Source organism: Cydia pomonella, chromosome 7, assembly GCF_033807575.1.
Source record: "Cydia pomonella isolate Wapato2018A chromosome 7, ilCydPomo1, whole genome shotgun sequence".
Lineage (NCBI taxonomy): Eukaryota > Metazoa > Arthropoda > Insecta > Lepidoptera > Tortricidae > Cydia > Cydia pomonella.
Genome location: NC_084709.1, coordinates 15,833,688 through 15,849,513, shown reverse-complemented (window position 1 = coordinate 15,849,513; position 15,826 = coordinate 15,833,688). Strand labels below are relative to the sequence as shown.

Here is a 15,826-nt window from a genome sequence, read left to right as displayed (position 1 = left end):
CTATTTAAAAAAAAATGAAACTGAAAAGGACAAACAATCATAGGGCTTTCTCTGCTACTCCTACTGAAAGTTCCATAAGAGCATCTCGTTCGGCCATCTGCCAGCTCTACCATCTCATCTCTATACTTATTGTACCTGTAAGATATTTTAGTAGAAGAGAAAACGCTATATGGTGATTGGTGGGCAACAAATAACCCAAACAAATTAAGAGCCTGACCAGTAATATATGATCACGCGCCATATTGCCGATTTTGATTGAAAATAAATTTTTCATATTAATCTTAACTTGATCTTAACTTGATCTTAACTGTCACCCTATACATGAGAATAAAAGTGCCCACTTGACAATGATCATGTATTTCTGGGGCCTACCGGAAAAATCGAAGTTCGTCAATTGCAGGCATTTTTCTCTGTCACTCTAATTACGTCTTAGTAAGAGTAAAAGAGAAAGATCACCGCAATTGGCGAATTTCGGTTTTCGCGGTAGACCCTCTGGTGGGGCTTTACGTAGCTTGTTTTTGGTATGTTGCCAGGAATGTTGAAACGTGTTTTTAATTTTGTCGCATTGCGTGTGTTGTTTCTCACGAGCGCATGCGTGTTAAAAATAAAGGCGCCAATTACATCCACCCTTCCCGATTTCGGGCCTGATAATCAATATAATACTCACTAGGAGAAGAACGAGAACTCCATACAAAAAAATGTCTTTGAATTTGGCAATAGTACACTTCCCAGGATGTCAGACCACACATGCGCAATTATGAAGCGTCACGTCCAAAGAATATAATACTCACTAGGAACGTCTTTCTAAGGAAGTCGACAGGCCTTGGTCTGACGTCCGAAAACTGAATACCAAATATATTTTTTTGGTTTTAATTCTTTCTCGAGTCAGGCCTGATAAAGTGTGGATGTAATTGGCATTTTAAAAATACTTACTGCGCATAGTGAGTATTATATTCTTTGCTGCGCATCATCTACGCCCTGGCGGTTACATTATCTGTGGTCTTGATCACTCGTTCATTCATTCATTCTTATCAAAACTGTCACAATAACAATATGAGGTCAATAAATATTACAAAAACATTATGGCCCAAATAAGTGAAAATTTAGATTTTTCTGGTTTATTTAAATTAGATGTTCTTGTCCATCTTGATATAGCTTCATACAGTTTCTATGAACTTGGTCTAAAAAAGTTCTTGGCTGTTTCCAGTAACAAGGAATTATTATTCTTTTATATTAATCGTGAATCAGAACGTACAGAGAAGAATTTTGATTGGGATTTTCTGGATAACCCGATCTTCTGTATGTGTTTTGAACCTAGTGGTACTTGGGTTCTTATCGTTAGTGAACAGAAGATCTTGCTTGTTCCGTTTCTTCCTCAATTTACGCCTCAAAGTGCATTCGATTGTAAGTGGTCCCTCTCGAGTGTCACAGTTCTTCCACTCGCAAATATTCCAAAGCCTACTACCGTCGTATGGTGGCTTACTAAGGAATCCGAAAACATAATTATTATTGGATCTAAGGTAAGTTGTTGCTGCCTAATAGAATACATGATTTTCCTGTTTATGTAATTTGTTATTGTAATTTTTATTCATAATTTGTTACAGATTGGAACAGTGACTTTTTATAGCTTGGAATCCCAAAGTGTGGTTGGAGAATGTAAAGTCTCAAGTGAAATAAAAGACTTACAGAGTTGTTTTGATGATTCTTTAGACCTACTTGCTCTCTTGGTAATTTATTTCATTCATACAACTACATTCATAGATATTATAATTTCTTATATGCATGTTTAGTTACCTATTAAAAAATTTAGCACACTACTATAAAGTAATATATATATATGGTATTTATAGGTGATACAAGGAATACAATTCCTTTAAGTTTAATTATCAGTGTAGATCAACTTTTTGTGTTTTTATTCTATCCCATAGTCCAGGGGACAATAGTGGTCCAGTTTGTTGGGGGAAATGTTGTGTCCTGTTCTATTAACATGCTTAGTAGATAAGGGCTTATAACTTGTAAAAGAGCCCTTGAAGCCTACTTGCAGAATAAAATTTTGAATTTATCTTTAAAGTCTTAAGAGGGAAAATGCTTTTGCGATCCTAGTGAAATAATGGTACTTTTTCTATGAAATTTCCATTTCTGGAGAAAACGGTTTCCACTAACTAAATCTTAACAAATCAGTTTGATTTCGATGTAGAGTGCTTCAGCATAACATATTCTGTTTATAGGTTTCTCTTAAAAAAAAAATTGTGTATTGCAAATTTTGAAAAAAAAAAGAAAAAACCTATAAACCTAGTTTTTCATTGTGTCAATAAGATACTAAAAAATTATGGAGAATGGAAAATATTTTGAAGTGGAAATACTTTTTGTATGGAAAATCATGTTGTATACTTCCCTCTTAAGAGTTCCTCAGGAGAATGTATCAAAACATCTCTATGTTAGCTTATTTTTTTAACATATCAACGAGGTTGATTGTACAGTCAACCGTGATTGTACAGTCAACCGATTTGAATCCTAGGCCACTATAGAACCTTGTCGCATTAACTACTAGATACTTGACACCCATCACTCTATAAGCACTGTCGTAGAAGTCATTATGGCATAGTTCTATAGTGGCCTAGGAATCAAATTGGTTGACTGTACATGGCAGTAAAATAATGAAAAAATATAATTCCAGATAAAATAACAGAAGTTCAATATTTTCAGATCTCTGGAGGAAGGTCACAGCAATGGAAATTAGTTCTAGAGCACAGGTCATATGGGTACAACTGGGTGCAGCAATGTCGAGTGCAGGCTGACAAGCGTGATGGCTTCATGTCTTACATCAAACAGCTGTCCAAGGATAAGATCACCCTCTTCAGTCAGGGTGGTAGCAAAGGTAATGTACTGCACTAAATACACATTATATGTCCATACAGTAGAGTCAGTGGACGTATGTGCTTCTTTTCAATATTACATCATACTAAACAGCATTTTTTATGGCTCCAATTTTGAAACTGTAAAGGAAATTGGCAGTTACATAGATAACATTGGCATCTTTCAACAGAAACCTATTTTCTTTTTACTTTTGGAGTAAACCTTAGTTCAAAAGAAAGTTGTTGAGTGTGATTTACTTATTCACCTTATACAGTATTTTGATGACCAGTTTGGCCTAGTGGGTAGTGACCCCGCCTACGAAGCCGATGGTCCCGGATTCAAATCCTGGTAAGGGCATTTATTCGTGTGATGAGCATGGATTTTTGTTCCTGAGTCATGGGTGTTTTCTATGTATTTAAGTACTTATTAATAAAATAAAAATAAATATAAATAAATATTATAGGACATTAGTACACAAATTGACTAAGTCCCACAGTAAGCTCAATAAGGCTTGCGTTGAGGGTACTTAGAAAACGATATATAATATAATATATAAATATTTAAATACATAGAAAACACCCATGACTCAGGAACAAATATCCATGCTCATCACACGAATACATGCCCTTACCAGGATTTGAACCCGGGACCATCAGCTTCGTAAGCAGGGTCACTACCCACTAGGCCAAACCGGTCCTCAAAACTGGTCGTAATATTTATATATTATATATATCGTTGTCTAAGTACCCTCAACACAAGCCTTATTGAGCTTACTGTGGGACTTAGTCAATTTGTGTAATAATGTCCTATAATATTTATATTATTTATTTATTTACAGTATGGAACTCTATTACTTATACATTTTCCAGTATATACACCTACATACATATTATTACAAATTTAATTTTTCCCTCTTAACTTAAACAACTGTACTATTTTCTTTTAATCCAGATGACAACAAATCTCAACCCATAGAGTACTGTTTGAAGCCCACTGAATACCTGCCATCTTTTCGCAAGGGATCCAACAACTGGTCATTGTCAGCTCAGTATGTCAACGGCAGACATTTTCTTACAGCATTTGAACTTAATGAAGGCACATTGATAGTAAGTTTCAAACTATTGTTTTATCAATCATTTATCTCAGGCAGTTGGTGAGGAAGTTGCGCAGTCATTTTCTAATCTTTAGTTTTGTGATTTACAGTGAAGAATAGCTTTTGCAAATCTATTCCTAATGAAATAACAGTACTTTTTCTATGAAATTCCATTTTGGGGAACATGATTTCCACTAACAAAATCTTAACAAATTACTTTGAATTTGATGTTGATCTCTTCAGGTTTATAGGCTCCACTTAAAACAAAAAATTGTATTGCAAATTTTGAAAAAACAAGAACACCTATAAACCCATTGGTTGACCGGTAGAGAATGCCTTAAGGCATTAAGTCCGCCATTTGTACCTTCAAGTATTGTGCAATAAAGATTAAATAAATAAATAAACCTAGTTCTTTATTGTGTCAATAACATACTAAAAATCATGGAGAATGGAAAATATTTAGAAGTGGAAAAAAAAAATTCTTTTAGTATGGACGAGTCCTTGGTATACTTCCCTCTTAAGACTAGTTTTTTTTTTCTTATTTAACATCATTCAAATTTCATTAAAAGCGCTGGTGGCCTAGCAGTAAGAGCGTGCGACTTGCAATCCAGAGGTCGCGGTTCGCACCAATGAGTTTTTCGGAAATTATGTACGAAATATTATTTGATATTTACCAGTCGCTTTTCGGTGAAGGAAAACATCGTGAGGAAACCGGACTAATCCCAACCAGGCCTAGTTTACCCTATGGGTTGGAAGGTACGATGGCAGTCGCTTTCGTAAAAACTAGTGCCTACGCCAAATCTTGGGATAAGTTGTCAAACGGACCCCAGGCTCCCATGAGCCATGGCAAAATGCCGGGACAACGCGAGGAAGAAGAAGATTTAACATCATTCAAATCAGACTCATACAGCCAAGCCTTCAACCAGAACGTACCTGACTATAATAACTTCTTACCAACCATTTCCGTTAAACGTGAAGAAACAGACAATACTTAATGATTTGACATTTATTTCAGCTGGAAAGCCCAGAAGAAGAATCGCCATCAAGAACACTTAGACCATGCATTAAGAAGGATGGCCAGTATATACTTGGGCTTTGGTCGCAGAGACTCATATTTCTGTTGAGGAAAAATGTGTTGGAAGTGCACAGTGCTAACTTTTCAGTTGTACAAGTAAGTTTTTCTTTCATCCGGGATTTTGACTTGTCAAATCAGTTTCTTTAGGCAATATTAATGTGCATTGGTTCCAGGCATTTCAAAAGTGTTTTCTAGGAAGAACTCCAGTCTCTACAAGAGACAAGTCTCAAACAATGTTAAAAGAAGTTTAGCTTCGACTTAACTGCTTAGAGTAGAATTAAACAACTCAGTTGAATCAATCTTCATCTTGACTCCAGAGAATCAAGGCACTTTTCACCATTAATAGATCAAAATTGAATTGGGATTCATCTTATATATTTTGTGTAAATTTTTGTTTGACAGTCTGACAGTAAGTGAAAGATGCTTAATATTGTATTGATTATTAGGGTGAAGCGCTTCTAGGCACCAAAAGGGACTTCACAGAGTTATGGGCAGCAGAGCTCATAGGCGATGTTCGGGGCGCGCACATCATGTCGTCCAAGGAACCGTCTAATGCGACCGGCGGCTGGAAGGAACCGACCTTTATGTGCGACCTTCAACTGCCGCGGTTCGCGCTGGATGGCTGCCTCGTAGTCACCTCTTGTGGGGCCTATATTTTGAATACTGTGTAAGTTTATTTTATCTACAATCTCTACCTTTATTTCTTAAGTTGAGCCTAGATGTTGAGTTGAGTCTGTTTGCCTTAAAAACCAGTTAAGGACATTTGTAATGAAATTACTTTATATTAAAATTGATTTTAGATTTTATACCAAATAAATATTTCTTCTATTGTATTCACATTTGATTGAAAGTGTATTATTTTAATTCAGGTCGGAACCGTGCGAATGGCTAGTCGGCGTGATAATGCGCGGCGGCGGCGGCGCGGAGCAACGCGCGGCCGCGCTCGGCGCGCCCGTGCCCACTCTGCTGCGCGCCTCGGCCGACATGCTGCTGTCGCGCGGCAAGATAGCGCCCGCCATGTACCTGTTCTCGCTGGCACAGGTGAGTTATACAGGTAGATTGTAGTCGGTGTTAATGCGCGGCTGCGGCGCGGAACATCGCTATAATATGTGATTTGTTCAGACATGCGAGTGCTACTTGTGTGAAGAGTTACGGACCTTCTTTTGACTTCGGAAAATTATGTGACACAAACAATGACATGTAATCAAGGGAACCGAAACACTAATATTGGATGTTTTAGTGTATCAAGGGGATGTTGTCATTAGATCATAATATCTAAAGGGGAGGCTACATTTGAACTACCATTATTTTCACAAAACGCTACTTTATTAGCTTTTGCACGACTATTATTCAATTGTCTATGGCCCATATTTACTTCTTTTTTGTCCTACAGAGCCAGCCGGACGGGTGGGTAGCTCGCCTGGGAGTGTTTGGACGTCTCCACGAGCTGTCTATGTATAAACACACCGGGCACGCTGCGCTAGGCGCGCCCGCCGTCACCATCAAAATGTTGGCGCTGCTGCTCAAAATGGGGACCAATGAGGAGGAAAGCTTCGACATGTAAGTAATAGGGCGCATTCGAAATGTATAAGGTATCCCAATTAAAACCATCTAATTTTTGGGCCTTTACCAAAAAAATACTTCACGGTTTGTCATTACGTTCAATAGCTGCTCTCGTTTGCGATATGAACTATAGAAATAATAGATCTTGTAACACTAAAAACCACTTAGTGAATTTCTAATCTTTTAAATATGCATAATACTAAGCACTATGTCTAGCTTCGAATTTGTTAAATCAGCGCACCTACACGTGTACACAATATTTTCAAACCAAGTGATCCGTTTTCATTGCTCTTGAGTGTAATAAAAAGAATTCCACTCCCAAACTGGCATGAGTTGGAATCTCAATATTAGGTAATTTCTTTCCAGGGACGCAAAATTCACAACGCTCTCAACAGTCGAACTAACCGAACTCACGTCGATCGCCGCCGCCATCGGTCTCTGGGACCTAGTTCCAGTGTTCAGCACACACTGCGGTCACCCCGCTCTCATATTGACCGCTCTAAAATCCAGGAAACTCTGCCGCAGCGCGATCAACTGTTTACTGCAACAGTTGTATATTGTGCCGCTGCTTTTAGAAGAAAATGCGCAGTGGCTCTTTGATTTTATAGCGGAGAAATGTGACAGTTTTGATACGAAGATTCTCAAGGTAAATTATAAATCGGTCTCTGGGACCTAGTTCTAGTCTTGCGGTCATCCCGCCCTCATACGGACTGCAATAAAATCAAGGAAATGAATCTTTCGCAGCGCCATGAACACTGTTTTGTGATCCCGCTGTTTTTAGAAAAAACGCGCAGAGGATGTTTGATTGTATCATGGATATTATAATGATATAGATAATATATCTCTTATTAGTTGATATTCGCTATAAAAAAAGACGTTGATTCATACACTGTTAGTTTTGACTTAATTTCTTAAGCACACTAAAATTATGTTATTATTATACTAAATTCTAGTGTTTAATTGGAGCCAGGCGCATACACCGATAATAACTCTGCCAGTCCAATTTGTAACAGTTTTTTTGCCACGAAAGTGTTTAAGGTGGAAACCAAATCCAAGAAAAAAATGCAGAAACACTACTGCTGTATTTTGTCAGAGATTTTAGGGCATGGAATTCATGATGTAATTGTAAATCTGTTGTAAAAAATAATTAAGTATGTTGAATTTTATATATTATTTTGGATTTTAGTGCTTTTGTCTATGGTTGAATCCAATGCAAGAACAATTACGACCTGTTATGCGAGATTTGAATCAGGGAATATCTTCAATCTACGTAAGTACTCTTATTTTCTCTTCAATCTAGGACCAGTATTTCTTGCATTATGTTGTTGGTATATCTATCGTCATTCGTTAGTTGAAAGTTGGATACTTTGCTTAACGCCACGTCACTTCTTTACGTTTGTTTTTTTTATACGGACACAATTGTATTAGACATTTTATAATATAAAGATATTAAACTCCTCGTTTTTTTTTCAGACAACAAGAATGCTCCAGCTTATATCAACGTTTATGCGTGTAGCCTGTGCTCTCGAAGCCCGCAGCCCGTGCCCAGACATCCACCTTGAATTGACGCCAACCTCCGAAACGTGGAAGAATCAGTTTGTACCTCGAAGGTAAATGTCTGCATAAATATACTTGGTATAGACAAAAACTTTGAGTAACGCAAGCTTCCTTAATTTCCCGGCTTGAAATAATGATTCTATACCAAACAACTGTCTTTGTCTAATTCCTAATGTGGGAGAAAGGCAACCATTGTTAGGATTTAGAAATAGACTGCTGGCAGAAAATTGCTATTTTAAGCCAGGCAATGATGGCATGGTAGGTAACGTCGAAGAAATTTATGGTAACGAATTGGTTTTTTAACTTAGTTGGTTGATTCAACTTCATTTTAGAAGATAAAATATAGGTAGGTATACTTGCTAAATAAAGTTTTAATTTTGTTTTCAAAGGGCACTCAGTTGCGGTTTCGGACACTGGGCGCTAACTGATGATGGGAACGCCAAAGTAATGATGACAGAGACGCCGGTCAATATAGATGTGATCGGGAGAGTCATCGACGTGGCCTGTGGGAGACATCATACGTTGATATTGACGGAGAATGGGGTAAGTCCCAGTTCGTACAGGACAATGTAGGACAACGCCAGCATTTATGTTTCATCCTAATTAAACAAATATGACATATCTAATTATTAATACTATTTTGCTTTATAAAGTGGTTTTGTAACAAATGGTTAGTAGATTTGAAATTAACCTGTGAAAGGTACTCGCACGCATATCAAAGAACTATTAAAACGTAGGTTGATGATTTAATATTCAATATATTTTGCGGGACCTCCGGCTGGCGGATTCAAATACAAAAGGCAGACAACAGTTGAAGTTCATGCAGTTTATAGACTTTAGTAAGGCATTCGATTTAATAGATCATAAAATTCTCATTGCGAAAATTGAGAAAATGGGCATACACGGCTCCCTGCTCCGTTCGTGTGAGTCATATCTGAAAAACCGTTCGCAATTAGTGGCTTTGCGTGGTTTTAAGTCCGAGGCGTTACAAATTCCCTCTGGCGTCCCACAAGGATCACACCTCGGGCCAGTCGGGCCGTTGTTTTTTATAGTCTATATAAACGACCTCGTGGAATCTATTTCATGTAAGTTTAAAATGTATGCAGACGACTTAAAGAGCAACTTCGACATAAGACATTTACTAGTGAATATTGATAAGGTATCGAATTGGTCCAGTGAGAATAATATGGTTTTAAATAGTACAAAATGTTACCACATAAAGTTTTCACGAAGAGTTCCAACGGCTGTCCGAAAAAGAGTTCCAACGGCTGTCACGCACAATTTGAATGGAGCAGCTCTAGCCGAAGTTACAAGTATTCGTATTCGCGTCTAGGAGTCACAATCGATGGCGCTCTTAACTTCCGGGAACACGTAGACTCAGTTGTTAAGCGGACATCAAAGCTCTCGGGATTCGTGACGAGACAAATTAAATCCTTTAAAGACCCAAAAGTTTTGATACCTGTTTACAATTCCTTGGTTAGAAGTATACTGGAGTTTTGCTCTTCTGTGTGGAATCCAGGATATAAGGTACATTCTGATCGCATTGAACGAATTCAGAAACGCTTTTTATATACCCTGACCTTCGTCCAAAACAAATGTAAAATCTTTAGATCCTACGACGCTAGACTTCAGCACTATAAAATGCAATCACTGCTTTCTAGACGAAAAGCTAATGACATTTTACTCCTACACGGCTTAGTAAACAGTCCGGAACTGCTCAGAAATATCAAGTTGATTGTACGTCGTGCGGGCTGTCGCCTGTGCAACAGAAAACCTTTCTCTCTCCCCCACTGTCGTACCAATATTGGCAGGCATGCACCTCTGTATAAAATGATCGCATCATATTTTGTCATCAGAGCTAGTTTAGACATATTCTCTCATTCTTTGGCCTCAGTCAAATCAAAACTAAAAGTTATAAAGTTTTATTATGCTTTTATTTTAACTTCAATCTCTTTTTTTGTCAATTTTGTTCATATTTTATTAGTAAACTGTTAAAAGTATGAAAGGTAATTAGCTAACTGTTCTTTTTCATGCATGTCGTGTCTGCTATTTTAAGGTGCACACAAGTTTTTGTTTGAAAAACACAATGTGATATTCTTTATGTTGTACGAGGGTGGTTTGATAAGTCATTGAATTTTTGCAAAAAAAAAAAAAATCACCTGTTTTAGTTTTATTTCTCTACATAATCTCCTTTCAACTCCATACACTTCATCCAACAATGTTCCAGTTTTTTCAACCCCTACAAAAAATATTTTTTGTCATACCCTGAAAAATATGCTTCAGTTTCAGCTATGACTTTTTTGATGAAAATCTTTTCCCACCGAGCCATTTCTTCATGTTTGGAAATAAAAAAAATCACATGCGGCCAAATCTGGAGAATAAGGTGGGTGGGGCAGTATTTCGTAACGCAATTCTACTAATTTGGCTGTTGCGACTGCTGACGAGTCTGCAGGGCCATTATCGTGGTGAAAAAGGATTTTCTTCTTTGTCAGATGTGGCCGTTTTTTCACAACTTCTGCGTTATTTTTTTCCAACAAAGTAGCATAATAAGGGCCGTTTATTGTTTTACCTTTCTCTAAATAATCTATATAGATAACCCCTTGGCTGTCCCAAAAAACAGTGGCCATTACCTTTCCTGCCGAATTACCGGTTTTCGCTTTCTTTGGGGCCCGTTCGTTAGCTGTCCACTGTTTTGACTGATTTTTCGTCTCTGGCGTATAATGGTGGATCCACGTTTGATCTTCCGTCACAAATCGACGTAAAATTTCATTAGGATTACGCTTGAATTTGGCTAAGCATTGCTCGGAAGTTGTTTCAGGAAGTCGTTTTTGATCGGCTGTCAGCAAACGCGGCACCCATCTTGCGGAAAGCTTTTTCATATTCAAAATATAAAAAAAAAAGAAAAAAATATACTATGCAAGATATGAAAAACTCGTTCAGACGAAATGTGTGCAGTCTCAGCTATCTCACGAATCTTCACTCGACGGTCATCCAAAACAATATCGTGAACTTTATTCACGACATCATCAGTGGTCACTTCAATCGGCCTTCCAGAGCGTTCTGCGTCATTGGTACTGCGTCCAGAACGAAATTCAGTAAACCACTTATGTACCATTCCATGAGAAGGAGCAGATTCCCCATAATATTTTATTAAACAGTTTTCAGTCTCTTTAATAGTTTTTCCACGTAAAAAGTAATGTTTAATTAACACACGAAATTCACTTTTCTCCATTTTCCAACAATTTTCCGATCGTATTTGACATATCCCTCAACAACTTTTTTATTGTCCCGTCTTATAAAAAAAAAACTGCCAGCTACCAAGGAGTTCAGAATTGTAATATACTATTTATATGTTAAAATGATTTTTGTTTTACATAAAGTCACTGACTTCTCAAAACGCCCTCGTACTAGTTGTGACACCCAGTTTGTAGACCTATAGTAAAAAAAACTAATATCCAAGTATAAAACAGATACATTTTACATTGATTTATTTATTACACAGACACGTAAATGCGTTAGCAGCATTGCGTTATATTAGCGTTTATATCGTAGTGTTCCATGGCAGATATACGCAGCAGGCGATAACAGCTACGGGCAGCTGGGCGTGGGCGCGGCGTGGGGCGGCGCGGCGGGGGACGCGGCGGCGGCGCGCGGCGCGCTGCTGCAGGCGCGGCTCGGCGGCGGCGCGCCCGGCGCGGCCGTGGCGGCCGGACACTACCACTCGGCCGCGGTGGACCGGGGCGGCCGGCTCTACACCTGGGGGTGCGTATTGTAGCTATACGCGACGCGGCGGCGGCGCGCCCGGCGCGGCCGTGGCGGCCGGGCACTACCACTCGGCCGCGGTGGACCGGGGCGGCCGGCTCTACACCTGGGGGTGCGTATTGTAGCTATACGCGACGCGGCGGCGGCGCGCCCGGCGCGGCCGTGGCGGCCGGGCACTACCACTCGGCCGCGGTGGACCGGGGCGGCCGGCTCTACACCTGGGGGTGCGTATTGTAGCTATACGCGACGCGGCGGCGGCGCGCCCGGCGCGGCCGTGGCGGCCGGGCACTACCACTCGGCCGCGGTGGACCGGGGCGGCCGGCTCTACACCTGGGGGTGCGTATTGTAGCTATACGCGACGCGGCGGCGGCGCGCCCGGCGCGGCCGTGGCGGCCGGGCACTACCACTCGGCCGCGGTGGACCGGGGCGGCCGGCTCTACACCTGGGGGTGCGTATTGTAGATATACGCGACGCGGCGGCGGCGCGCCCGGCGCGGCCGTGGCGGCCGGGCACTACCACTCGGCCGCGGTGGACCGGGGCGGCCGGCTCTACACCTGGGGGTGCGTATTGTAGCTATACGCGACGCGGCGGCGGCGCGCCCGGCGCGGCCGTGGCGGCCGGGCACTACCACTCGGCCGCGGTGGACCGGGGCGGCCGGCTCTACACCTGGGGGTGCGTATTGTAGATATACGCGACGCGGCGGCGGCGCGCCCGGCGCGGCCGTGGCGGCCGGGCACTACCACTCGGCCGCGGTGGACCGGGGCGGCCGGCTCTACACCTGGGGGTGCGTATTGTAGCTATACGCGACAGCGCAACGTGACAGTGACATGAAGACATGATACGCAATAGTTAAGGGTAACTACGAGGGGTGACTAAAAAACTTTTTTCTGCCGCCATTTTGAAATGTCAACATTCAACTGTCTTCCCGCGAAATTTCAATTGGCGTCTATATTTAAAAGCAATTTTACGACATATTTAAAGTTACGTGTCGGTAGATGTCGTGAAAATGGATAAATTAGAGCAGCGTGCTGTGATTATACCTGCATAAAAAAGGATTGACACCGAAAAAAAATTATGATGATATGCAAAGTACATTAGGGCAATCCTGCCCATGAAATGGTGAAAAAATGGGCAGCTGAATTCAAGCGTGGACGAGACAGTATCGCAGATGACCCTCGTCCCGGGAGGCCAACAACCATAGATATAAGAAGTAAGGAGATTTATAACGAAGCATAATTTCAACGAGTCTCGCTGTCTCCAACTGTCCCCCACCACATCATTAAAGGCGTGGCCAGACAACCAACTCACGCGCTGTGATTGGCCAAACCGCGCGGTGTAGAAGTCTAGAGCGGCGGCACTAGAGTGAGGACGATTCGATAGAGCTATCGATATTTTACATGTTCTGAACATGACCTTAGAGTTTTGACATTTTTGTTTTAAGTAATAATTGCCATAGACTTAATTTATATTCCTTTAAATTTTTGACCTTATTTACGAGCTAAGAATTTTAAGGTACGTGTGAGGTATATGAGTTGATCCAAAAGTTCTCTTACAAAGGTTTTTACTGATAAAATGTAATACAAAGCTTTTAATTAAAAAAAAAAAAACATGTACCATGATGCGAAAGCTTGTTTATGCTTAACTAATCAAATTGGTTTAAATTTTAGTCATTATTTGATGTAATTTTTGTTTAAATTGTTTACTTTGGGATTGTCGTTAGACGTGAGCGCTTCATTAAAAAAATAGTTTCAGTTTATTATAGCATATTTCGTCACCAATTGAAAGCAATTCCAGCATGTTACATAGAGTTATGAAGAACTGCGAAAGCAAGTTATAGTAAATTATATTGTAAGTATAATGCACCATTAAATAAGCTTTTAAATCATATGTACGAATAATAAGGAAAGAGTAATCATAATTATCAGTAAAAAATCTTTCTGATAGAACTTTTGAATAGACTAAGTATACAATATACTATTATTTTAAACATATTTATATTCTATCGTTATATAAATGAGGCGAAGTGTAACTGGAAACATTTTTCTTGAAAATGATCCAAACAAATAACACTTTTCTCGCTCGTAAACCAGTTAGGGGCCTCTACCTGTAGCATCTATCCACTTTTCTTTAATACTGGAATTTTTCGGGAAACTGAAAAAAATTGCAATTATGAACATATTTGATTATACCTAGTGCAGTTATTCGAATCGTTGCTAAGAACCTAAATAAAATATACTTATAGGTATAAACTATAATGTTATAAATAAATTGTACTTAATTAAATCAGTTTATTTTTTGGCTTACCTATTTGTTTGCGCCGCATAAATATAACCTTTTTTATTATCTATTCTGACCTCCTTGTCGGGTTTTCAAATAAACGGCAAGGCGGAAAAAGAAGTATATGTACATGACACATTTCAATGTCTGAAGAGAAAAAATCCACAAATTACGATATTGCATGCACTACAAATAAATATATAAAGGAAAGTGAGATCCATATAATTCAAGCACATCAATATCCAAAGTGCCGCCGATCTGTGGACGCTCAACAAGGAGTAATTCAGAACCAGTATAATTTAATTATTTCGGTAAGTTATTCCGCATCTCCATTTTTTGGCCTATGAACCGGATTCCAAATTTACCTTTAAAATTCTATAATTCATCCTTGTTGCTCACTGAATCGCGGTTTCTTAATTCTTTATCAAGATGTTCCCGTAGGTAATTAATTTATCCAAAGGTACAGTCAGTATACTAAGTTATTGTTATTGTCTGTTATTTTTACGCGTAGTGTGTGGAAATGTGTGGAATTATTCATCGCGCTACCTTATTCATAAATAGATGTGTTACAAATAATATTTCGTAATTTGTAACTGTCATATTGTGTTTTAATTTTCACGGGACATTTTTGCATGCAATGTTCGTTATATAATTTTTATGTATTTTAAGTTACAAAATACATTAAAATAAACTGAAAACTACGGGTAAATTATTCCTGAAGGCCTCAGTTTTTCTTTAACTGTAATTAACCTATTGCGAAAGTTACACTTGTATTAAGGTATCATACAAGCGGAACGTTCGTATTTACTTCATTTTCCTTCGACTTGTATTAAGATATTATTCAAGTTGAATATAATTTACAATTACTTGTGTATTTTAGGCAATTATTCATATTTTTCGTGCTGTCATAGTAACAACTAGGTAACCATGGCAACGAGACTTAAGCTCGCCGAAGCAAAGCGTGCTCAATGTTTCATACGTTTACAAAACATTTACGATATGATTCCAAAGCTAAGCAGTGACAAGAAGGCTCTATCGCAGTTCATCGCGCAAGCTCGATTGGTCGATCAACTGAGGAAAGAATTTATAGAGTTGATGGATGACGTCAATCTTCTGAACTTGGAGTTGGACCCGGAATATAACGTGAACTACAGCGCAATGAACGCGTTTGAAGATCTCTACTGCGTAATCAAATGTCAAATTACAAAAATTGATGCACCTGCTCCGAGCCTCTCGACATCCAGGGATTCAAGCCATACCTGTAAGGACGACTCCATTAAAATCCCACGGATTGATCTTCCTTCTTTCGATGGAGATATTCAAAATTTCCCATACTTCTATGAAACATTTAAGCGTATCATACATGAGAATAAAAAACTTACAGATTCTGAGCGTGTTCATTACTTATTTAGTCATCTGACAGGAAAAGCAAAGTCGATCTGTGTGGGAGTTATACCTGCCGCAGAAAATTACAACACAGTTTGGGAAGCATTGATCGCAAAATATGATGATAAACGCGCATTGGCAACGTCATATTTAAACCAGCTGTTTTCGATGAAACCTGTCAACGTCAACGGTCCTTCGGCATCTATTTTAGAAAAAACAATTGATTCGTTTGCTGCTACTATTTCAGCAATAAAACA

At 39.3% G+C, this 15,826-nt stretch overlaps 1 protein-coding gene across 1 annotated transcript in view; it reads left to right on the top strand.

Moving 5' to 3' along the window:
• Positions 1-1,020: 1,020 nt before the first annotated feature.
• Positions 1,021-15,826, top strand: part of LOC133519979 (uncharacterized) — a 33,885-nt gene continuing 19,079 nt past the window's right edge. Inside the window, exons 1-13 of the mRNA XM_061854198.1 lie at positions 1,021-1,520; positions 1,605-1,727; positions 2,707-2,878; positions 3,808-3,962; positions 4,965-5,120; positions 5,471-5,691; positions 5,894-6,065; positions 6,418-6,584; positions 6,954-7,233; positions 7,774-7,857; positions 8,061-8,197; positions 8,534-8,687; positions 11,710-11,906. Coding sequence (XP_061710182.1) covers positions 1,083-1,520; positions 1,605-1,727; positions 2,707-2,878; positions 3,808-3,962; positions 4,965-5,120; positions 5,471-5,691; positions 5,894-6,065; positions 6,418-6,584; positions 6,954-7,233; positions 7,774-7,857; positions 8,061-8,197; positions 8,534-8,687; positions 11,710-11,906 — 2,456 coding nt within the window. The 5' untranslated portion in view covers positions 1,021-1,082. The remainder of the gene's footprint in view (positions 1,521-1,604; positions 1,728-2,706; positions 2,879-3,807; positions 3,963-4,964; positions 5,121-5,470; positions 5,692-5,893; positions 6,066-6,417; positions 6,585-6,953; positions 7,234-7,773; positions 7,858-8,060; positions 8,198-8,533; positions 8,688-11,709; positions 11,907-15,826) is intronic.